The sequence below is a fragment of the Nycticebus coucang genome, chromosome X (genome assembly GCF_027406575.1).
Source record: "Nycticebus coucang isolate mNycCou1 chromosome X, mNycCou1.pri, whole genome shotgun sequence".
NCBI lineage: Eukaryota > Metazoa > Chordata > Mammalia > Primates > Lorisidae > Nycticebus > Nycticebus coucang.
The window spans coordinates 18,440,405-18,466,719 of NC_069804.1; the positions used below are offsets into that span (position 1 = coordinate 18,440,405).

General features: G+C 40.3%; 1 protein-coding gene across 7 annotated transcripts in view; it reads right to left on the reverse strand.

Annotated features, from left to right (window-relative positions):
• SH3KBP1 (SH3 domain containing kinase binding protein 1) overlaps nt 1-26,315 on the reverse strand; it is a 380,231-nt gene that overhangs the window by 163,147 nt on the left and 190,769 nt on the right. For all 7 annotated transcript variants that reach the window (XM_053578955.1, XM_053578961.1, XM_053578958.1 and 4 more), the window contains one exon: nt 6,999-7,102. In XM_053578955.1, coding sequence (XP_053434930.1) covers nt 6,999-7,102 — 104 coding nt within the window. The remainder of the gene's footprint in view (nt 1-6,998; nt 7,103-26,315) is intronic.

The following is a 26,315-nucleotide window of genomic DNA, read 5'->3' on the forward strand; positions in this document are numbered from 1 at the left end:
AGATCCTAAAGTTTTGTCCTGTCACTATTCTCAGTGAGAAAATAATGTATAGAGGTATATTAACCTTGGAAAACCTCTAGGTCAGGAACCCTTAAACAGGGTTTTCAGTGTGGGCAGCACCATAATTTTGATCTCAAGCCCGTTTCATCACATCCACCTGCACCTGCTTTGTAGCATTCACACTTGTCCCAAACATTCACAGTCTTCCCCCACTTCAGCGCAAAGCTCTAACACTCCGTCCTCCTTCCTCCAGCCTAGCTCAGTGCCTTACACAATATAACCTGTGCTCACTGATGAATTAATCCCAACACTGCTCACCTTTCACGTATCCTTGAAATTTCACCTATTCCATGAAGCATCATCTTTGCCCTCAAATGAGCAGATCCGTGTGTAAATTCCTCCCTAGCTTGTCAATACCAACATCTGCCACTCTGGCAACATCTTTGGCTATTAGTTATATGATTACCTGTGTATATCTTAACTTCCCTGACTAGACCAAGCATGTTTCAAGGCATACATTCTGTTCAATAAGTCTCTGAATCTCCGTAAACATGGTTTTTCTCAGAGTGTAAGCAACGAAATATTTTAAAAATCCCATAGCTATGCAAGTCTATTAAAAGTACTTAAAAATATGCTATGTTTATGATTGCCTGTTTTTTCTTCTTTTTTTATTGTTGGGGATTCATTGAGGGTATAAAGAACCAGTTACATTGATTGTATTTGTTAGGTAAAGTCCTTCTTATAATTGTGTCCTGCCCCCAAAAGGTGTGTCACACACTGTGATTCCCCCACCCCCTCCCTTTTTCCCTCTCGCCTCTCTCCCTTCCCCCCCAATCATGTACTAGGTCATTAATTGTCCTTATATCAGAATTGAGTATATGGGATTCTTGCTTCTCCATTCTTGTGATGCTTTACTAAGAATAATGTGTTCTACTTCCATCCAGGTTAATAGAAAAGTTGTAGAGTCTCCATCTGTTTTAATGGCTGAATAGTATTCTACGGTATATATTTAATTGTGGCTTGTTTTATATGCTAATGATTCAAATCTAACCACTTTTACTTCTAAACATGGCTTCCCTGTCTTTAATATGAATGCTTTGCCATGTCTATGCTTTAGGAGATCAGAGGTGTTTGCCCCAAAATTATTTGGAGAAATATTGGTAGAATAGCTTGAGCTCTTTGGATTAGCAAATTTTAATGAACAGATTTTTATATTAATATTATCTTTTTTTGAAAAGGGATATAAACCCTTCTGAAGCAACACAGTATCTTAACAGGTAAGAATTTAAGTATTCTTAATTGATCACCTATTAACTAATCAGCTTTTAAATGAACTTAATTTCTCATAGGCAAAAATGGAATGAAGATGAATTGCCCATCCATACCCACAAATGTTGCCTGAGTTAAAGTTTTGAAGAATTTCAGTGGCCTATTTAACTCTAGCTGGGTGAACCAAATCTCCTTCTATGGGCACAAGAAGGAAGATTCAGATGTTTTTCGAAAGTGCAAGTTATCATCTTTGCAAACCACAAAGCCAGGTTAGGCTGTAGGACAGAGACTGATGTCATCAGTCTCCAGCCAGCCTGACTGGGACCACTGAGAAATACCTCAAAAACTAACCACAAAGAAAACATTAAACCAAGAATCCTTGAATATCCCTCATGACACTGTTGAGAGACTGGTTAAGACCAAGCTCATCCAACACAAGAGGCAAAGGGGCTCCCTTCCTGGGCTCTAGATGACATACGCAGACAAACTAAGTGGCTTCAGCGTCATTTAGGAAAAACAGAAAAGAGGCTAAAAACCAGTTTCAAACTTCCAGTGGTCTTTAAATGCTGTTTCTCCTGGTAACCTTGTCCATGTGCCGTGCCATCTCTGTTCTTCTTATAATTACAACTTGGCCTGCAATTATCTGTCCTCTCCATGCTGGGCAAAAATAACGCAAGTATGTACTCATGATGATTTATTTAAAAATACCAATCCAGGAATTCATAGCCTTTTATCTTCTTTTTGAACTGGCAGCCAGGTTCCTTTAGGTTCCCAATGATGGTCCCTGTCCCCAGCAGAACTACCTACCATTCTCCAGTCAGGAGGCAGAAGGAGGGCAAGCGCTTTCTTCAGCAACCTTCATTTCACCACCTCCATGAGGTCTGAACTGCCCCTCACTCCCCCTTCCTTCCATAAACCAGGCTGGCGGTCATCTGCTCCTGCCAGGCAAGCGTCTGTTCACCCTACCGAGAGTTGGGGTTGCTTCTGTCCAAACCCGCTTAAGATTGTTGTTGGTAGCACATGTTTGGTTAAAGAGTGTAAAAAAGGATAGGTATGAGGAGAAAGTTAATGGTGAAAAGGGATAAAGGCATTGATTTGAGGGTTTTCTTAATTAGGTATAGACAAGACAACTAAAAGATATGACAGGTGGGGAGGCTAAAGAATTTTATACCAATTATGTGCTCCAATTGCTTCACTTAAGTTGTCATTGGTCTACTTTAAAGAAACCAAAGGTAATCACAGAGGATGCACTATGGCTGCAAAAAAGAGTAGACCTCAAGCCAGCAAACCCATATGTAGGGACAAGGCCTTGGCCCTATAAATAAGGTTGTATTGATAAATGGCAAACAAATATATTATGTATTTCAACATCTGAAGTTAAAATTTGATATTAAGGTAGATGTATATCAGTTTCTAAAGATTTTCTACTTGATTCAACTGTTTCAAAAAACTGGTCTAGGGAGGGTGATTGAAGGGAGGAGAGAGGGGATTTGGCAAGATCTCGCCTAATATGCACAATGCGAGGGTGCTCAGCATGCCCCCTGGGTGAAGGGCTCAGCTTACTATTTGAACTTTACCTTCGAAATGAGAACAATGTAACCTAAAAATTTGTACCCTCATATCAATTTGAAATAATAAAAAAGCACATTGTACCCCATGATTGCATCGATATACACAGCTATGATTTATTTTTTTATTATTATTTTTTTTATTAAATCATAACTGTATACATTGATATGATCATGGGGCATCATACACTCGCTTCATAGACCATTTGACACATTTTTATCACAGTGGTTAACATAGCCTTTCCAGCGTTATCTCAGTTACTGTGCCAAAACCTTTACATTCTACATTTACCAAGTTTCGCAAATACCCCTGTAAGATGCACCACAGGTGTGATCCCACCGATCCACCTCCCTCTACCCACCCCCCCTTCCTACTTCCCCCTATTGTTAAGTTGTAACTGGGTTATAGCTTTCATGTGAGAGCCCCAAATTAGTTTCATAGTAGGACAGCTATGATTTAATAAAAAAAAGAAATAATTTTAAAACCCCAAAATACTGGCTTATACATTCAAAATCCTAAGAGTTGTCTGTCAGGGCAAAAAAATGTGTGCGCGCGCACGCGTGTGTGTGTGTGTGTGTGTGTGTGTGTACAGCTTTGCAATACTGTAGAATCAATCTATTAATCAATAAATTATGTATATAAATATTTTTATAGATTAATTGATTTTTACAGTATTACAAAACTATTATTGTGCTTTTACCTTGATCTATCCCTGTGATTTAAAAGGTTTTGCTTATTTTAGGTTTTTATTATTTATTATTATTATTTTATTTATTTATTTTTTTTTTTTGCAGTTTTTGGCCGGGGCTGGGTTTGAACCCACCACCTCGGGTATATGGGGCCAGCGCCCTATTCCTTTGAGCTGCAGGTGCCACCCTAGGTTTTTATTTATTGTTTTTAATCTTCAATGGAATTAGAGAAGACATACTCATTAGCATCTGTATAAACATGCATTGTGAGAGAAAAGGACAAATACCTAAAATACAGTGACAATGTCTCAATATCTGCAATATTACAAGTAAATTGGAAAAATAGGGAATTTTTGATGATATAATTTTTAAAATTTGGATTAAAAGGCCAGCCTTTACATTGTATGTAAGTATTAGAGACTACATGGTTATTTTTTTTTCCTACTTGAAGTGTGCCCAGAATGAAGTCCAGCATTTAAATGCCAGTGAATGGAAAAGAGATTGGTATTACAGGTGGTGAAGGCTTACTGGCATCTACATAGCTCTACAATCACTCCTCTCCTTTAGCAATCCACACTCATTTTCCCTGCAGCCAACAGGCAGGCAAAAGTGGGCAATATTTCTTAAAAAACGTATCAATCATTTTCCTTGTCTTGATTTGTGTTTCTTCTTAATGCATTCTTGCAACATTAAAGGAAAAATCATCTTTCATGACAGACCGTTTTCAATTCTTGTTTCCTTTTAGTCTTCATTCATATTCATATAGATATATTTCCCATGGTTGTATCCTACTATATGCAATTTTTTTTTTTTTTTGAGACAGAGTCTTACTCTGTCACCCTGGGTGGAGTGCCGTGGCATCATCATAGCTCATAGCAACCTCAAACTCTTGGTCTCAAGCAATCCTCTTGCTTCAGCCTCCCAAGTAGCTGGGACTATCAGCACCTGCCACGATGCTGGGCTAGTTTTTCTATTTTTAATAGAGATGGGGTATTGCTCTTGCTCAGATTGGTCTCAAACTCCTGAGCTCAACCAATCCACCCACCTCAGCCTCCCAGAGTTAGTTTTACAGGCGTGAGCCACCACGCCCAGCCTAGTATATGCAATTTTGTGTTCTGATCTATTCATTTACTTTGCAAAAAACTGTTTTCATACTTCTGTTCATTCATTTACTTATTCAGCAAGCATTTATTGAAGTGCATATTAGGTTTCAGGTACTACTTCAGGTATCACAAATAGAAAGATAGATAAAAACCAGGTCCCCACCATTGAAAAGCTCTCAGCTTAGTGGAATATAACAGATAATTACAATGCAAAGTACCATAATAAATACATATTTAAAGGCCTCTCTGTTTACATTTTAATGGCTTACAATCTTCCAGCTGGATAGTACAACTTAATTTCCTTCCTTGATTATTTTTCATTATCACAAATACTGCTGCAATTAACACATTTCACATTTTATTTATTAACCATTTCCTGTGGATAAATCTTTAGGAATGAGATCGCTGAGTTAAAAAGTGTCATTCAGATTTTTATAGCTCATGGTATACCTTCTTAAATAGCTTCATATAAGGATCACACAGATATACAGATTCAGTTATTCTAAGCTTTGCTGATAGTCTTACTGCTTAGAATTTTCATAAGTAAAAATCCATTTTGCCTTAATTTGTACTTCTTTAATTAATAGCAGTGTTTTAGGTTAGGAACATTTTCTCATGGTTAAGACTTTTTCTCCCTGTGGGATTTGTGTTTATGGCAAATTTATCCATCATTTATCATTGTTATAGTAGCTTCCTAAGATATTTTCATATGTTACATAACCTATTGTCATAATTTATTGCATTTTTTCCTATTTGTTGTTCTTTCTTTAGCTGGACTAGCTACAAATCATACTCAAATATTAACTATTTTTTTATTAGTCACAACTGTTTATTTTTTTCATCTGGAATCTCTTCCATGGTTATAGTCTTAAGAAATTTGTTCTATTATTTGAATAAAAAGTTTTACTCTGCCGTTCATTTATTTTTCACCCATTCAATTTCCAATAAATGTCTCTCATGTGCCCTGATTGACACCAGGGGTAAGAAAAAAAAAAGGAGTAATGACATTAATACAAATTATCTCAAATTTAGAAGTAAGCAAAAGGAGTTCCAGCATGTTCTCTCAGCAACACACTGGGAACCCCATTAACTGCTTTTCTAGTGACATGTACCTTTGTCTTACACACTATTTACTATTTATAAGGCAAGCTTGCAACTCTGTTAGAGTGGATGTTAACTGGTAGAAAACTGAGAGCACTACAAATGATTCTTGTCAAGTAGCAAAGAAAATAAATCTTGATCTCAGTTTTACTGCCCTGTAGGGTATCACATAGTTTTGCATCTAACTTAACAATCTTAATCAAGTATTTTTTTTCAGTTGTTATAAATACTTTGCTCTTTCACAATTCTCCTTGAGCCATCCTTACCATCTTACAAATCCCCTCTTTAATGAATTAAATAAAACTCTGACACATGCATACCTTAGATTTGTACAAGAGTCAGGAAATTTGGCTTCTAGCTTCAGCCTTGACACTTCCACCCACATGATAGTTCACATAAAGTCCTCCTGTACTTCTAGCTTCCCTTTCTTTTTTTCTTTTATTTTTTTACTTTCCTTTCTATAAATTCTGTAGTTCTTTAAAGTCAATGGGCATTCAGGAAACAAAAAGCAAATGGAAAATTGCATTTCTAAATACAGAACAAATGTTCAATCAGAATAAATGATCGGGTTCTAAGCCTGAAGCCCAGGACCACCCAGACCCAAGGAAGAGGCCATTTCCCATTTCTAGAGGCCATTTCCCCCCAGCAGAGCTGGTGTTGAATAGCCAGGACCCACAGGAAAATGGGGATGTGGTGTAGTAGAAAGAGAGAGGATCTCCAGCCAGACAGACCTGACTTGACCCTCAGCATTGCCTCTTCCATGGTCTTGGGAGCACAATAAAGTGGGTGGGATGAGTAAACAGGCTAACATGAAAAAAAGCTTCTCATACCTACCACATGCCAGGTCTTCTAATAAATGTTACTTCTTTTTCTTCCCTCTGAATCCACAGTGTCCCCCATGATGAACAACAAATCAATACTCTAGAGATGGATAGGATCACTCTGGATACCCAGAGTCTATTATCAATTAAGGTAGAAGAGAAAATTGGTGACACTGGGTTAGAATTTCAGAGGTACTTAGTATGCTATGTTAGACAACACTTGAAATGACTCACATTTGAACCTCACTGGCTTGGAGATATTCCTCTGTGGGAACCCATTGCCTCAGGAGACTCAACTAGATGATTTCTAATGTTCATTTCTAGATGATTTCTTTGTCACAGGCCAAACAGCCTGTGAGCCTATAGCAAGGGCTCCTTATGGGTGGGCAAGTGGTGGTTCTGACAGCCCACACAAGGCCACTGCATTGCCTGGTTGGCTCGCTTACCTCTCCTACCACCTCTATGATGTCACCAACTTTCAGCTCAAGTTCGTCATCATTCTGGGGCAGGTAGCTGAATGCTACCTGGCATCGGCGCCTCCGTCGCTCACCTGGATGGGAAAAGCAAAATATTTAGATGCAGCTCTTCTCTCAAGTGAAGATTTTAAAGAGAGGCTTCCTAGGCATGCAGGCAAATTAAGCTGACTTGTCTCAAATATGCTCTCTGGGACATGGCTAGAGGCATGGCAGCCCTGATCTCTTAGAGGCAGTAGAAAGCAGAGCAATGCTTCTCGGTCTTTTAAAAGCTGCTGAGTCAGAAAGGCATGGATATGAGAAACCGATCCGTTGGTGCAGAAGGCAAAAACCCCACCCCTGAAGCACTGGAACACAGTGTTGCCTTAAACGGTTTTCCATGGATGGGGCTTTGTATTTGCTGCTGTTGATCTTTAATGGAAGCTGATGTGATGTGGTAGAGAAAAAAGACTGGTCTGCTTCTAATGCTAGTAAGGCAGAAGGAATTTTTCCAAATGTGCAAAGGAAAAGATAAAGTATCTTGGCCTTATTTGTACTAATCATCACCCTTTCAATATGCTGGAACTCAGGCCCGATAAGCAAAGGCCAATTAGATTTCAGCCTACTCTTGGTACCATTTCAAAAGCCCTACAGAGTCTAACAAATCCACTTCTGTCTTCTTCGTTCTGTCCCAGGGGATCCATTAACAGGATCCCTGGCTGCTTACACAAAAACAACGCAGGCAAATCAAGATAAAAGCCAGGGCCACACTTCATTTGACCAGACACTCACGGTTACACATCTCACTCACCCAATGAGGCCTGTCTGAGAGGCCTTGGCTTACAGCTGGTTCAAGTACAGATACAATGGCCCACAGCATATCCACACCACAGAGATGAGCAATTTGGGGAGAAAGAACATGTATGTGGGGGTGGGGTTGCAGCAGAGGAGGGGGAGGGGGTATGTTAGAAACAAACAGACAGACAGACAGCAATGGAGGCCCACGCCAAGGAGAGGTGGATGGGAGATAGGTGGACGGGAGATAGGAAGTGAGACAGACATTGCCTAGAAGTTTGTTGCTCATGGCTGACTGCCTCACACCATTCCTTCACGCCACCACATGGCCTAGAAAACCAAAGGGATCAACGACTTCAAAGAAACACATCTAGAGATGTTTAAATTATTTTTGGATATTGCCTACAGGGATTCTTTTACTTTTCTAATCTTTTCTCTGAAAAAAGGAAGTCCATGCAGGTGTGATCACAGGGCACATTAAGGCCCCACACAGCATGATATCACACGCAGGGGCAGGTCTCCGCACTATATCTGATGTGCTCCCTGATCAATATTTTTCAAAAGCCAGTGGCCTAGTTCTCTCTGTTCTATTTTTCTCTGCCTATTCCTTACACTAAGGAAGAGCAGAGTTGAAGTGAGGGAAAAGGGCAGAAGTTCAGAATCAATATCTTGTCTAATCTCATCTTCGGTAACTACACAAATACTCCCCACCCCACTCCTTTTGTAAAAAATCACAAACCTCTGGGTCTTAAAAACAAATGCAGTGCTCTCATGCCAACTCCCAGGTGCTAACAGCCTGTCAGCAGGCTGAGTAATGCAACCCCAAGGAGGACCAGAAGGCTCACTTTAACTTGCTTCTCCAAGGCAGGAAGTTAGGAGGTGTGGTATTCCAACCCAAAGACCACCATCACTACTCTATGGCTTCCCCTACAACCAAAGGTGAATCAGGAATGACAATGTGATCTTGGCACCCCTCCCCTGAATTCTGTGACTCACCTTACCCCCACAGATACCCCTTAAGATGAAGTTCTACTATAAATCTTTAAGAGCTTTTATTTGCTAGATATTATGTGAAAAGCAAACTCTGCAGACACAAATCTGGACATGAAACAAGTAAAACAACAAACGTCTGAAAACTGACACAACCACAGAAGTCACCAAAGTTCTGACCAAAGTGACTTAAAAACAACATCTGAAGGCCTACTGCTCGTTGAAGCCATAAAACTTTCAGTTAGATGTAAATTCACATCTTCAAAAAAAAAAAAACCTCTCTGTAAAAAGTAGCTTCTCACCAAACATTGCACAATTGGCAAAGGAGAGGGTGATATAGTATTCTTAGAGAAAAGACTAATTCAAAGGATTTAGGACCTGAAACTGAATAATCAGATTTCTTTAGAACCAAAGCTCTCTATTGGTCTTCCATAAAGGCCTGCCTGGTATCAGAAGAATGATGTATTCACTACTTTCTCTCTGCCAGGCTAGTCAATATTTCTTAAAAGCCTCTAAAATAGGTTACTCATTTGGTGGCATAAAGTCCTATCAAGCACACTGCCAACATACCAAGGAAAGTAAGCCCCTATAGAGAGCACAGGGCAGGGACCCAGAGGAGGCTGTTTATAAAGATCACATGACCTGACCCTCAACCATGCAATCTTTATATCCCCCTCAACTCCAGCATACTGGGATAGCTCATGATCACATCTAAATCAGAATCCAGTGACGGACTCCAGGTCACCAAGCTATTACTTCCTTGACTTGAGTTCAAAGCACTCTCTCCAGTGTTAAAAGAACCAATTTAATTCATATCTTGTGCCAAACTCTCTGCCACCTATACTTAACTGCTTCCTGCAAGGCTGCTTCATTTCACTTAGGTCTTCACCATGGCTCATTCATTACAGAGAGCTCCCAAACTCCTGTGATGCTGCTTTTCTAGGCCTCAACTCTGGCATGTCACTGATTCAAACTTATTTGCCAGTCCTGCCCTTGAACTGGGTTGAACCTACAACCTACCTTCATCTTAAGGGGTATCTATAGGGGTAGATGAGTCACAGCATCTGAAATGAACCTACACCCCAGTTCAAGTAGGATGCCTGAAGTTTGAAGAAATTGTATTTCAGTTGTATCAATTTGTCTTTAAGTTTAAGGATGCCATTTGCCATTTTTCCCTTTCCTGGCATTTCGCTGATATTTACTACTGAGTCTTGACCTTCTTCAAAGAGATAGGCAGACAACCATGCCACCACCTTTCAATAGCTTGTATAAATGGGAGGGGGAAAGTATGACTTAATCATACCCGGGGTTTGTAAATCCACTAGTTTGAGCTACCACCTTCATGCCCAGATGAACTGGGCACAGAGTTCCTGCTATAAATTCCAGTTTTAACACTTTTTACTGTAGTCCCCACTTACCCATATTTTCACTTTCTATGGTTTCATTTACCCATCATATACTGAGGTCTGAAAATATTAAATAGAATATTCCAGAAATAAATAATTCATAAGTTTTAAGTTGTACATTATTCAGAGTAGTGTGATAAAATCATGTGCCATCCTGCATTGTCTGGCCCAGGATGTGAATCATCCCTTTGTCCAGCATCTCCATGCTGTAGGCATCAACCCACCCATTAGTCATGGACATCATCTGGTCCTAACATCCAACTATCAACATCTTCACGTCTTGATGATCCAAGATCACCTGAAGCAGATGGTCCTACTTTTGATGTATCATCAGGAGATCAAAAGTAGCCTAACACTATGTTACAATGTCTATATCATTTGCCTCACTTCATCTTATCATGAAGGCATGGTATCATCTCACACCATCACAAGAAAGGTGAGTATAGTACAGTAAGATTTTGAAAGAGAGACGAGAGACCACATTCACCTAACTTTTATTACAGTATATTGTTAGAATTTTCCTACTTTATTATCTCTTATTGTGCCTAATTTATAAATTAAACTTTATCATAGGTATGTATGCATAAGAAAAGACATAGTATGTTTAGGGTTCAGTGCTATCCATGGTTTTAGGCACTCACTAGGGGTCTTAGAATGTATCCCCCATGGATAAGGGGAATCCACTGTATTAAGTAAAAAAAAAAAAAAGGGGGGGGTCTCTGGAATGCAAGCACTGTGATAACACAATAGTCAATCTGATAACCTCCACGGCACACCCTGAACTCTCACCAGACCCCACAGCCACCTTCCATTTGAGACCAGTTTTGTTTAATATAACAGTAATGTTTATTGAACACTTACTTTTTGTATCACAAACTGCTAAGCACTTTATATGTATTATTCCATTCTATCTTCCTGTTGGCCTTTTGGACCTCCAGGATAGATGACCTTTTTTTTTTTTTTTTAACTAGATCAAGAATTTTACCAGTGGGCTAGCAGTCAGAAAATGAGAAGCCTAGGACTTCAAACCAGAGACACCGCCTCCATGACTGACAGTTCTTAAGAAATCTCAGCTTTGGGTCTTGAGACCAAAGAGAAGAGTAACAGGGCACATGGTTAACAGGGGAAACCAGCAAGGGAAAAACCACAGATCAGAAAATTTTTCCTTAGAGGGGCTGGGTACTGGGGGACTATTGGCCCTACTTTTAATAAAATAAAGCTAGTTGGGTGGGAAAGCAATGTAGTACCTTCACTTTCTCTGTAAGGGAAACAGCAGAAGGGCGCCAGTCCCAGAGATAGTACACTCCTTTATGTTGTATACTTTCATCCTAGAGTCTTACAGCATATGAAAACCTTGCTGGCCAATTCATTTGATGCCCACATAATTACAATAACACATGTACAGTGGATGAGAAAAGTCTTTGGGTCAACTGAAAACTTAAACACTAAGACAGTCTACTTTTTTTTTTTTTACATCATAAGAGTAACTCTGTAAGAGTTTAAAATCATTTGATATTTTCAAGGAATCCATAACTTAATCAAATGACTCCTTAGTTCAAGGAGTCCATTAACTTACTCAAATGGATCCTTAATACCATATACCTAGGGAACATGGCTATATCCCTAAAGATACAAGACTTGCAAAGACTTGATAAAAGCCAAAGAGGAAAATTAGAACTTCCTAATTCCCAGTTTCCAGGGTGACTTCTGACATTTTCTCCAGGCATGGCCAAAATGTTAAAATGAAGGACAGACCTACTGAACTTACTGTCTGTGGTTGGGGCCAGGGGCCCTGCATTTAAACATGTCCCCTGCATGATAACACTCATGAAAATCTAAAACCTCGACAATGAACTAGTACCAAAAATTACAGGTGATGAAAAAATGTCTTGTGGAAATAGGTGGTCTCCTTCTGAAGGACTAATGCAGGTTCTCATTCTTAGCTGCACAGTGAAATCAACCAGCAAGCTTTCATAAAACTACTGATGCCTTTCTAAATAGCAGTCCCTGAAGAAGTAGGTCTCCATAGAAAAATAGCTTCTTCCAGGGTCAGGGTAAAGAAAATACAAGGTGAGACTAAAATATCTGGTTGTGCCAAAATTAATGAGGGGGTAATATCAGAAGGACACAGGAGTCAGCTAGACAAGCTGGCCAAATGTGGAACAATAATAGCATGGACTGAGGGACATATAACAATGTATTCATTTCAAAACAATTCATGAGTCCATACTGACATGTTCAATGTTATCTATCTAGGTAGCTAGATAGATAACATAGATAGATTAGACAGTTATGGAGTGAGAAGTGAAAGTTCTTTTTCACAAAAGAATGTCAACCATTACATAAACAATAGAAATAACCATCATAGTAATGGCTGATTCTGACAAGAATCAATGGTTGCTAAAACCACTGGGTGACAGCTTGTTAGGGATTAGGATAGTCATAGAATCTCAAAGTATCTCCCCACAGACTATTAATTATAAAAGGAAAATGATCACTTTAGAAAGGAGAAAACTGGCAGAAACAGCCTTCCCCAAGTGATCAAAGTTACATCACCAATCATGGGACAAACTGACACCATGGCCTCCTGATTGGCTGCACTGGGAAGGACTTAACGTTACCTACAGAACACTTCTGTCACAAACACTTGCCTAAATTCAATCATGAGGAAATAATCACGCAAATCTAAAATGAGGGACAGTCTATAAAAGCGGACTTGATTTTTTTTTCATTTTTTATTGGTACAGAATATTTGTATATTTTTATGGGGCATGTAAGATATTTTGTTACATGTATAAAATATGTAATGATCAAATGAGGGTATTTAGGATATCCATCACCTCGAGCATTTATCTTTTCTATGTGTTGGGAATATTTCAAGTCCTTTTTTCTAGCTATTTGGGAACCCTGCAAAACGTTGTTGTTAACAATAATCAACCTACTCTGCTATCAAACATTAGCTCTTAATCCTTCTAACTGTATATTTGTACTTCGTACCCAAATAACCAACCTCTCTCCATCCCACCCCACATGCCCCCTTCCTAGCCTCTGGTTACTATAATTGTACTCTCTACCCCCATGAAATTGACTTTTCTAGCTCCCTATATTTATTGCAGCATCATTCACAACAGCAAAGACATAGAATCAACCTAAGTGTTGATCAACAGATGAATGGATAAAGAAAATGTGGTGCATGTGTGTGTATAAATGTAGTATATATGTGTGTGTGTGTGTGTTTGTGGTATATATAAATGTGGTATGTGTACACACACACTAACACAGAGAGGAATATTATTCAGCCATAAAAAAAGAATGAAATCTTGTCACTTGCAGCAATATGGATGGAACTGGAGATTATTATAGTAAGTGAAATAAGCCAAGCACAGAAAGATTTCTTTTAAAGTCAATATCACAAGATTTTTAAAAGGTTAAAGAATTGCCCTAGATTTAAAAATAGTAAAGAGATGTGACAACTAAATATAAAGCATGACCCTTAATTGGATTTTGGATTTTTTTTAAAGACTATAAAGGGCATTAGTGGGAAAACTGGGGAAATGTGACTGTGAACTAATACTAGATAATAGCATTATATTAAGGCCAGGCACAGTGGCTCACACCTATAATCCTAGCACTCTGGGAGGCTGAGGTTAGTGGATCACTTGAGCTTAGGAGTTCGAGACCAGCCTGAGCAAAGCGAGACCCCATCTCTATTAAGATTTGTCTCAAGAAAAATTAGTCAGGCATGGTGGTGGGTGCCTGTAGTTCCAGCTACTCAAGAGGATCGCTTGAGCACAAGAATTTGAGGTTAGTGCAAGCTATGACACCACAGCACTCTACCAAGGGTGACAGAGTAAGACTCTGTCTCAAAAAAAAAAAAAAGCATTATATTATTGTTACATTTCCTAAGTATATTAATTCTATTGCAGTTACACAGCAGAATGTCTTCGGTCTTGGGAGACACATTCTAAAGTATTTAGGAATGAAGTATCCTGATGCTTATAACTTACTTTCAAATTAAGAAAATATAAAAAGAGTAAGTGTGGAGATAGAAATACACATAGAAAGTAAACACGGCAAAATGCTAACAATTAGTGAATGTAGGTGGGTTGGTGTTCATCATACCATTGTTACAACGTTTTTATACATTTTATATTTTTCTGAGTAAAAATTTTAGGGGAAAAAGAAAAAATACCAACGACTAGACCCTTTCTCTAGAGATTCTCTTGTCATTGATCTGGGGTACAGCCTGTGCATCTGAGTTTGAAAAGCTCCCCAGGCAATTCTAACCTATAGCCATGGTCCAGAGACACAGAGACAAATCTGTCATCCAGAGAAGAGCATGGGGTAAAAAGAAATGGGACTTTTCCGGGACCATGCTATTTTTGGTCCTTCATTCACGGTCTCTTCCCACAAGGAAAAAAAACAGACTTGTAAATATTTGACAATATTATCTGAATACATAACCCAGGTGAGTGTGGCTGTGCTGTGGTTTTCTTTCACAGATCTTTGGAGCAGTTGCACAGAGTAGCTGCCAGCTCTGGAAATGTGTTCCTAAGGTATGAGAGGGGGGAGAAGACAGAGGTCTGTGCTCGGACTCATTAGCCAACACTGCAGGGGCTGGCTGCAGCGCCTCTCCGTGCCCCACTGAGCAGCATGCTGGCTTCTTGAAGAAGCTGTTCTTGAGGTGGAAACTGCCCTTTATGCAAGATGCCAGGTTTCCTATCTCAAGATGGAAAAATCAATACAAACTTTACTAAACAAATGCAGAGATCCACATATTTTACTTGAGACATCCAGTGGTTTCTGGGTACAAGTGGAAAGAAAGCAGAATTACTGAGCTTACAGCTCCTGCATGATACCCTTTACTGGAAACATCTCCATTCATCAGCCTGTGTCCACTCATCGTCATCCTATCTCAACACAATGCGACTCAGAGGAACAGGAGGACACTTCAGCAAGAAAAAAAGACACCTCATGAGTCTTTATAAACTCCTTTTGTCTATAACTGTACTGTTACAGCAGAAATATACAATATTTAACTAACCAGAGATTAACTAGAGATGTGCCTGCTTGATTCTCTCAGGGCTGTGCATAACCAACATCTTTGCATGGCAGAAAACAGGTAATCTATTTGCCTGCTATGTCAAAGGCAGAGGGCATCTCACAAATGGTTACAGCTATGCCAGCTCTCATTATCTCCCAATTCACCAGGACACAAGAGAAACCTCTAGAACCAGTAAAGAACAATTTATTACATTTATGAGGGTCTCTGAGCCATGCATGGGTTGGGGGTATGGAGGGAGGGAGGTAATGTCAAAAGTCACAAGAGGAAAATCACCTGAATCTTAAAAATGAAGGAAATGAATATCAAGTGCCTGCTTCGAGCCAAGGACCATGCCTGACTTATAAAGGGCCTTCTCTCAAGTCTTCATACCAACTCTGTAAGGCTCAGGGAGCTGGGCCCATCTTTACAGATGAGCAAAGAAAAGCTGGATGATTTGTCCAGGCCATCCACAGTTTTCAGCCCTCTTCTCCCACCAACCTGAGATAATACTAGAAAGGCAGGTTAGAAGTGAGTTTCTAGGGGAGTCTGGCTGCCAGGCTAAGGATGAGGACTTTATTTTATAGGCAATGAGAAACCAGAGGAGGTTTCTAGACAGGAAAGTGTGGAACAAGATGAGATGAATACAGTGATCCAGGGAAAACTGCCTGGTGTCAGAGGTGTGCAGGATGATCTGGGGAGGGAGCCTAGAAGCAGGACATGGTCCAACAGATGGCAATGAAAGACAGTCTGCAAAACACAGTGGAAGGAATCATATACCCAAGGAAGGAGAGGCCAATACATAGACATGAACACAGATATACACAGTGCCATTGTCACTTGATGTGTCTGTTACCTTGAGGCCAGCGACTCTCCCTTATTTGTCCTTGATCGCCAGCACCTAGCTCAGTGCCTGCTCAAGTAGACACTCAATCCATTCTTGATCAATGGATGGATAAGTGAACTAATGAACACCTATTCCACATTCTCTCTGCGGGTCATAGTTTTGTGAATTCAAACTCCTAGAGACAGTCAGAGGGGCACTGGAGAAGGACAGGATGGGTGGGAGGAAAAAATTGAAGCTTCAAAATGATGTTTGACAGAGCACCCACTATGTGGTCAATGCCATTAGGAATTATTGAAGCGATAGGGATGGAAAGAAGGTGTACCCTGCAGCCTTGCCAGTGTGTCAAGAGTATCTCATTCTCTAGCAATAGTGTCATCTGAAGCACCCATAATACTACAACACTGTTTAGTATCTGTTCTTAACTGCTTTCCTCTTACAAATTTATGATCTGCCGTCAGCTACCCATACGAAACAGTAGAACAGGGCTCCATAAGAACAAGAAATTACATATATTTTATTTAAAGTATAGTCCTTTTAAAAGATGGAAAACATTTGTTTTAAATAAGCAGAGACATATTTATAAGAATGTTCAAGCTGGGCTTAGTGGTGTGCCACTTGGGAGGCTGAGGTAGAAGGATCGCTTAAGCCCAGGCATTCAAGGTCAGCCTGGGCAACATAGTGAGATCTTAAAAAAATAAAAAGCCAGACGCGGTGGCTCATGCCTGTAATCCTAGCACTTTTGGAGGCCAAGGCAGGTAGATTGCTTGAGCTCAGGAGTTCGAGACCAGCCTGAGCAAGAGCGAGACCCCATCTCTAAAAAGTAGCCAGGCGTTATAGTGGGTGCTTGTAGTACCAGCTACTTGGGAAGCTGAGGCAAGAAGATCACTTGAACCCAAGAGTTTGAGATTGCTGTGAGCTATGATGCCAGGGTACTCAACTCTAGGACACAGAGTAAGACTCTGTCTCAAAAAAAAAAAAAAATAGAAAGAACAGAATATTCAGGGTGGCATTGTTTCTAATACCAAATGTCAAATACATGTGCACATAGAAATCTACATATGAAGCATCCTGAATGTCCACTGAGAGGAGAAGAATTACATAAATCATGGTATATCCAGGAAGCCATTAAATATAACAAGTAGCTCTACTGGTGTGAAAAGGGGTGCATAATCCACTAGTTTAAAACATAAAATCACATAACATGTATATTATGATCCCAATTTTATAAATACACATATGCACACTCCATAACTCTAAGCACCATGGACTATTTTACTTGCTCTTGATCACCCAGAACCTAGCATAGAGTATGTACTCAAAAAATGTTTACTAATAAATAAATGAATCCATTCAACATTAAACTAATATGTGAAGATCTAATGCAATCAAATGAATGTGAGAACGAACATGTGTATATACAAATACACTTGTATAAGCACAGAAAATGGTTTTGGAAGGCTATACCCCAAGTAATAGTGATAATTCTGGTGAGGCAGACTAAGGGAAATGTTAAGATACTCATTTAAATACTTCTCCACATCAGTTTGTTTTTACCAAGAGCACATAATACATTGTAATCATTTTTTTTAAAACATCACAGCCACCTATTAAAATAATTACCTGGCATTATGAAACTTATCCATTTGATCATGCTTTGAAGACATTAATAGTAAAGTGAGTTCCTATTCCACAAGTAAATAAATACCAATTGAATAGGGCAGAAAGGTGTTTTTCATAGGCTGAATGACAAGGGGGTTCTGATCTCCTAATGACTACCAGCTATGGCCAGTCCACAAAGACAGCAAGAGGGGTGAGCTCAGACCTGCAGGTGTGGAGCCCACACTAGTCATTATTCTGATCAGATGATGCTACAGAACCCTGAAGAGGCCCACACTGTCCCATCAGTGACCAAGCCAAGGTCGTTTTCTATGGCCTGACCTCCCCCAGCCATCTCCTTCCAGGTGGAAGGGCCCCATGATGCCCATCTTCTGAGCTTGCTCACTCACACCCACAGGCACGTGTGTGCGCATACCCACACACACACAGTCATTCAGCCATGGGAGCCCCTTCTCTGGGCTACCCTAACAACTATGCCTTTTCCCTAGTACTAGCCTCCCTCCATGAATTTTCCCTGTTAGTATCAATTTCTGTTTGTCTCTATCTTTTCATTCCTGAAACCTCTCAGCTCTTCCATGAATATCTTTTCCAACCAATTCAACTCACTTACCAACGCCCACATGCATCTTATCATGGTTATGATGATGCCATTTCATCACAAATTCCCACTCTCCATCAATATGTGAACCCAGGTACCACATAACTAGAAAATCTCTGATCCAGTCCCTCCTCAACCCTAAGGACTTCAAAGGCTAATAATGCCTTGTTTAAAGCAGCCACTGAAAGCATTCTTAAAGTTATAGTCAATTTTCATATGATCTTTACCCTCCCCTCCAAAAAAAATCAAGCCTCTACTGCCAGCATAATACAGAAAGGAGCCATACATTTAATAAACTGAGTTTCTGCAAAGAGGAGCTGCATATGGATAGTTTTAAGGTTAGTGCTATCATCTTACATTTCCTAAAAGCCACATCTGCAACTTTGTTGCCATGGGCAGAAGAGCTCAACCTCTTCCACCTCAACCATTCCATCTCATAAAAATAGTGAGTGAGGGCGGCGCCTGTGGCTCAGTGAGTAGGGTGCCGGCCCCATATACCAAGGGTGGTGGGTTCAAACCCAGCCCCGGCCAAATTGCAACAAAAAATAACCGGGCATTGTGGCAGGTGCCTGTAGTCCCAGCTACTTGGGAGGCTGAGGCAAGAGAATCGCCTAAACCCAGCTGTGAGCTGTCATGCCATGGCACTCTACCGAGGGTGATAAAATGAAACTCTGTCTCTAAAAAAAAAAATAGTGAGTGAATTAGCCATCTGCAAGGAAGCATGAGCTCTGATTTCACTTGTGATAGATACACACTCCACACAGAAGGCATTAAAGCACTTAAAGAGAACCCTGGGCTCACAGCTCAGAAGAGACACATAGCCCAATAGACCCAGCATTGCAAGCCCTGCTCTCACTACTTTACAAGAGGGCTTACTTCCAACCTGACTCCCTCCCTTTTTTCCATTTGGGTTTACATTCAGCAATCTATAAAAGGCAGCTTTGTTAATTATTTATACCAGCTCAACCAATTTTCTTTTCATCAGCCTTGCCTTCCCTTCCCATCAGGGTGAGATAAAGAAATCACATCAACATACAAAGTCAGTGATGTTATTGAAGGACCGTCTGCTTTTCCCCTCTCCTCAGGCTGGTCCCAGGCACTGGTTTTGGCCTTTCAGATCCCCCTTCATTCAAGTGACATAAGCTACAGGCCACACCAGGGGTCACCTCCCAAGGTGTCCCTGGACTGACTTTCCCCAGCACCTGCAGCTAGCTCTCTGGGGGACGGAGTCTGGAGTTTCAGAGGAGAAAATCCAATACATAAAGTACACTGCTTTTCCCTGCAAGGCTGATTTTGGCAAAACGCCCCAAAGAACTCAACATATTTATAGAGTTTTGTTTGATCTACTTTTAAATTCTCCATGCAGAGTCATTCAAGTGAAATGAGAATACAGAATTCAAAGGAAAAATTGAAGGAAGATTCTAAATATAAGTTATTTGTTGAGCATAAACAAGATTTCTCCCTTCTATCCAATATACTCCCTTTAATATATCTATTTTTAAAGGCATCTCAAACTTTGCTAAGAAATGGATATATCAGAGGTCTAACTTTTATAGTGAAAGGTAGGGTGGGGAGGGAGAGAATAGGATGAGGGGACAAGAGGAGGAAAGGAGGAGAAAGGGAGAGAGGGAAATGAGGGAAGGAGAGAGCACAAACATTTTAGGAACTGTGACAAAAGTCTAGAAAATCCCAAAAATCCTCACCTGGGGTCCTTCTATTTTTCCTATTCTTAGAGAATTCTGCAGGGGTGAGGGAGACACCTACCATAAATAAATCTACAGTTTCCCAGTTTTTATTTATTTATGTATTTATTTATTTATTTTTGCAGTTTTGGCCGGGGCTGGGTTTGAACCCACCACCTCCGGCATATGGGCCAGCGCCCTACTCCTTTGAGCCACAGGCACTGCCCAGAGTTTCCCAGCTTTTAAAATAAGCACCCCCAAAATGACCATTGTGCTGGCAGATTTAGAGAGTGACAGAAAATTCCACATTATCTTTCCTCTTAGGGAGTGGGAGATTTTTGTGACTAGTAGTCAAAATATTTTAAAATTCGGACTCATTTTTAATAGTTTCCTTTCTCATCCCCATCAGAATAAAGAGGAGGAAAAGCCTTGGTATTTATAATTTTCTTGATACAAATGGGAGTTTATAGCCCTGCAATTCATTCTTCCCTATCTAAATGGCTAAACCCCTTAAGGCTTAACCAGAGGTCCTTAACTGGGGTCTGTGGATAGAATTCAGGGGATCTAGTAAATGTGGAATGTAAAGGTCTTAGCAAAATAACTAAGAAAATGCTACGAAAGCTATGTTAACTAGTGTGATGAAAATGTGTCAAACGATCTATGAACCAAGTGTATGGTGCCCCATGATCATACTAATGTACACAGCTATGATTTAATAAAAATAAATAAATAAATAAATAAAAAACAAAAAAAAGAATTCAGGGGATCTAAACTTGGATAGGAAGAAAAAAATACAGATTTTACTATCCTCTCATTGAAACTTGGCCTTTGTTTCCATTATGAATATAGGTAACAAATCACACCGGTATTAGCAGCACCTATAAATTTTATTTATTTCCCAGTACATGGATATTTGGTTATCTGGAAATATCATTTACACTCATTCCTACTTCAAAATTATGATCGCTTCTAGACATACTGCTGGATCTTGCTATTTAATGCGTCCATAAAGAATATGTATTACTTATATTTTTATAATATTTCGATAACTATTTCAATATAATTGGTTTCCTTAACAATCCCATGGATTCTATTTTATTCATTAACCAACATTATTCTGAAAAGGGATCTGAGTGGCAAATAGGTTCCATGGAAATTAAAAAAAAAATGTTAAGAATCTTAATTCCTGCTTTCAAGATTATAGTTTCCAAAGAAACCCAAAGATACAGGAGGAAATTATTTATATATTATGAACCAGTAAACATAACAATTGAACTCTGTTCATTGGAATGTTTCATAGGCTTTGGAGCAACACATCATAACAAAAGAACCACATTGGGCAACTTCACAAGTCCTGATCCACAAATGGCCACGTGGCACAGTGTTTGCGAGGCTGCCCGCCAAGTGCCCTCTTATTACTTGGGTCAGTGGCTGGCGAGAGCCCTGCTCTGTCATCTGGCGCCTTGGCTGAGCTGAGCTCAATGCCCGTGCTCCCATGCAGGGAGCCAGCACAGCTAATTTGTAGGCTGACACCTGCCATGGCCTCACCCCCTCCTCCATCTTGGCCCTACTTTTCTCTCCCTTTTCTAGCTACTGAAATTCTGGAAAGCACCACAAGTTTTCCCTTCTCAGGGATAAAGAGATCACTAGGGCTTCTGTGTACCCACATGGCCTCATACCCACCCTTTGCTCCTAGCCCTAATCAGCAGCACTGTCATGCTTTGTGTATGTGTCCCCAGCATGTGCCATGCCGTGAAGACATAAATGTTCCATGGAGGGAGGGAAGTTTATACCAATGTTTTTAACTGCACAGGATCTGCCTAGAGGGGCCATCTAACTTTCACTGAGGTCCCATTTCTGCAGCATCACTAGAGGATGAGGGACTCTAAGGTTACCAAGTCTAGTTGGGACCAGAGGGATCTAACCAGTTCTTCAAGGGGGGTGTGTCTAAAAAAAAAACCCAAAATTCCACTTTGAGAAAATTATATTCCTAGTTACTCATGTGAAATGTGTAAAGATATATGCATAAAGTTCATGGTTACATTATTCAGACCAGTGAAAAACCAGAATCATCCTAAATGTCCTTCAATTAGGGGAGTGGCAAATTAAGCCATAGGTATATTTCCACACAGACTTCTTTTTTTTTTTGAGACAGAGCCTCAAGCTGTCACCCTGGGTAGAGTGCTGTGGCATCACAGCTCACAGCAACCTCCAACTCCTGGGTTTAAACGATTCTCCTGCCTCTGCCTCCCAAGTAGCTGGGACTACAGGCACCCGGCTATTTTTTGGTTGCAGCTATCACTGTTGTTTGGCGGGCCCAGGCTGAATTCGAACCCGCCAGCTCAGGTGTATGTGGCTGGCACCTTAGCCGCTTGAGCCACAGGCACTGAGCCTCCACACAGACTTCTAAAGAGAGGTATAGCTCTGATATGGCAAGATTTCCAAGATTCTCATCAACCTAATATAAAATGGCAATACAGCATAAACAGAATGATCCCATCTGTGTGTGCTCAGATTAGATTGTGCCATATAAATTGGTATTTTTGTGGTCAAATGAATACCAGCATCTGCTTATGGTTCTTTCCAACTTCTAGATCAGAGATCTAGATCTAGCAGAGATCTCTTAGAGATGACCATGAACCAGGTCTCTTCTAGGAAGTATAACCAGAGGAAGGGATTTCTTTTTTTTTTTTTTGTAGAGCCAGAGTCTCACTTTATGGCCCTCGGTAGAGTGCCGTGGCCTCACACAGCTCACAGCAACCTCCAACTCCTGGGCTTAAGCGATTCTCTTGCCTCAGCCTCCCGAGTAGCTGGGACTACAGGCGCCCGCCACAACGCCCGGCTATTTTTTGGTTGCAGTTTGGCCGGGGCCGGGTTTGAACACGCCACCCTCGGTATATGGGGCCGGCGCCTTACCGACTGAGCCACAGGTGCCGCCCCAGGAAGGGATTTCTTTACACATATCTTCCCTTTATTCATTTTTTTTATTTCAGAATAATTAGGGAGTACACAGATTTTATTTATATACTGTGTTTTTGTACAGATTGAGTCAAAGTTACACATGTGTACCCTTCACTCAGTGTGCACTGTACCTAATAGCTGTGAATTTACTCCTCCCTTTCCCCTCTCCCCCACCTTGATTTTCATTGAAATTTACTTCCACATGTATACTTTAGTGGTGATTGATTAGTTCCATTTTGGTATTGAATACATGTGTTTATTTCTCCATTCTTGTGATGTTTTACTTAAGAAGAATGGTTTCCAGGTCGTTCCAGGGTGTCCAAAAATATATTAGATTGCCTTTTTTATGGCTGAGTAGTGCTCTATAGTATGCATATACCACATTTTATTAATCCGCATGTATTGGTAGGCACTTGGGTGTTTCCATGTCTTTGTGACTGTGACTTGCGCTGCCGTAAGCATTCAAGTGCAGGTGTTCTTCTTATAAAATGACCTTTTTTCATTTGGTTATCTAACCCAACAGTGGGATTGCTGGATCAAATGGTACACTTGACATATATTATTTTTATAAGTAAGAAAACTTAGAATGAGGCTAAAAGAAAATGTTCAATTCCAATCTTTTTTAAAAGAGCATGGATGTGTAAACAACCAAATAGCACAAAAGCTGCCACACTGAGCAGATGATTGTGTGTGGATCAGAAAAACAAAGCAAATCAGAACTGTGGGCTGCCCACAGGGGCTGCAAATGGTTTTGTTACCAAGGCTTCTCGGGGCTGTGGGGCGGAGTATCATCCAAAAAAGGGCAGGTTTCCAAGCAAATGAATGATGCAGATAAAGGGAACGGGCTACCTGCAAGGGAGGATTTTAAGTAGACTCACCCCTCCCCTCCACCCCCCCAAAAAAAAACAGGTTAGTAATACATGTATTATCTATTTGTCCAAAGCAAATAAAGACTTTTCTTACTTATTTAAATAAATCCTACCTTCCTTATAAGTACAAGAAAGGCACAAAGGTGCATTTTTTTTTTTTTAGAAAGGTATCTCACACTCAGACTTTTCATTTTCCAAACTGATCTACACCTTTACTATTTACACTCCCTCTCAGGAAAAGGGAACCAAGTATTGTGAAAAGTATAATTTTAGAAGTTGTACCATACAGTGTGTCAATGTAGAAATTTTGAGGCAAGAAAGTGAATGCAGATTCATTTGTGAGACAGAGAAAGGAACAGCAGAGAAAAACGGAGACAGTAGAGAAAAATAAAAGCACATTTTAACCTCCCCAACAATACTTTTGTCAACACTTCAATTTTTTTCAGCACTTATATGACTTTACTTCAGTAGGATTTAATGTAAAGTTTTCTGTATATTACACATAAGGAGTCTCCTTTTGAAAGATGAAATTTCCTGGTGGGCAGGAATTGAGTTTTTCTACTGGTCTACAGCAGGAGTATAATAAATCCCAGGATCACAGAGTATATGGCACAGAATGCTCTCTTCACCCTGCACATGCTGCCCTGGGACTGTCTGATTTTCAAATCCTAGACACTTAGAAGCAGGAACTCAGACTCAGCTGGCCTACTTGTGGGTTACTATGGGCTAGCCCAGAGCCCAGTCCATAACAGGCTTAAGTAATGGTCTCATTAACAAAGGAAAGGACAACATACACATAAGTAAGGGGATGATAGCAAAGGAGGGGTTAAAAATAACCCTGAAGTGTTGAAGGGAGGGAGTGATGGTTGGTAATGTTACCAACTACAATGGAGAGTGCAAAAGCAACAGGAGTCTGGGAGGAGGGAGAATCAACCACGTGGGGACAGTTGAGAACACAGCCATTGCTTCCCATCTGCCACTCTACCATAGACCACCAGACCTGGGTCAGGTCTCCCTAAGAATGGGTTCAGGGTTGGGCAGGCAGTCCTAAGCTGGGGGTGGGGGGCAAATCACAGTGAGAGGCAATGAAGTCCCTTGCCCTTCCCCACTGGATGTAAACTCGGAAGCCATCATCACTGCACTTGTTGGCCATTCCATGGAGCAACAAGGTACAGAGAAGAAATCTGGGCCTTCAGGAGCCTACCCTGCCTGTGAACTTCCTGTTATGCAAGATAGGCATTTCCTTACAACCTAGGCCAAGTGGAACTGGGGCGTCTGTGACTTGCAGCTTAGAGACCAGAAACCAGCGTGCGTGTCTAAGAGTGGAAGTGAGTGGTGAGAAAAGCAAGGGGGCGGGCTGGCCTAGAGGTTGGGTTTGGTGGGTTGTGCACTGCCTGGCACTGGCTGAGCCCAGGAGCCAGTAGACAAAATAGAAAATGCCAAGACAGGACCACAGAGACAGCTCACAATTAAAAAATTAGAGGACTCAACAAAATATAATAGAGAAAGGGGTAGAGCAGGGTGGGGGCTGGGGGGTTAGTATGGGGAATACAGAGGCACAAAAGGCAAAGCAGAATGTTTCCAGAAAGAGGTGGGAACCGGAAGTGCTGCATGGAGCCAGTCAGAGGCAGCATGAAGAAAGAGGTTTTGCAAACCCAGGTTCAAACCCAAATGACGCCACTCACTAACTGTGACCTTGGCTAGGTCACATAACACCTCTCTGAGCTTCAGTTTTTCCAACTGTGAAATGACAATGATGCCTACTTCTCAGGGTTGTTTAAAGGACCACAAATATGTCTCTACAACACTCTGCTAGGAGAACACTGTGTCCTACTACCTCATTAAGGCCTTAATTCTACCCCTTCCTTCTGTCTCCAAGCCCTTTGTCACATGACTAGAAAGATTTCTTTATAGACATTTCTACAAACACTAATTTCAAAGGGGAGGAAAATGTTATTAATTTCCTACTTGTAGTTCATTTAAATTTATCTAACAAATACAAAGATAAAATGAAATAGAAGAAAAGCTCTTCAGACACAGAATTCTCTTACCAAATTTTCCTTTTTGCCTTAAAAAACATACGCAATGCAATTGAGACAGGGTAACATTTATGACAGGACAATTGTAATTGCTAATTCATAAAATTCAATAGCTGGTAGTAGGTAGAAGGGTATTGAGTATTTGTCATATTATTCTTGATCCCTTTTTCATTGTAGTAATCTATATATAACATAAAATTTACCATTTTAACCATTTAAGTTCGGTGGCATTAAGTACATTTACATTATTGCACAATCATCACTATCATCCACCTCTAGAACTCTTTTCATCTGCAAAACAAATTCTATACCCCTAAAAATAACTCCTCCTTCCCCTTTCTTCAGCCCCTGGCATTCGCCATTCTACTTTGTCTCTATGAATTTAATTACTCTAGGTACCCTCACATAAGCAGAATCATACAGTATTTGTCCTTTTGTGACTGGCTTATTTCACTTAGCATAACAC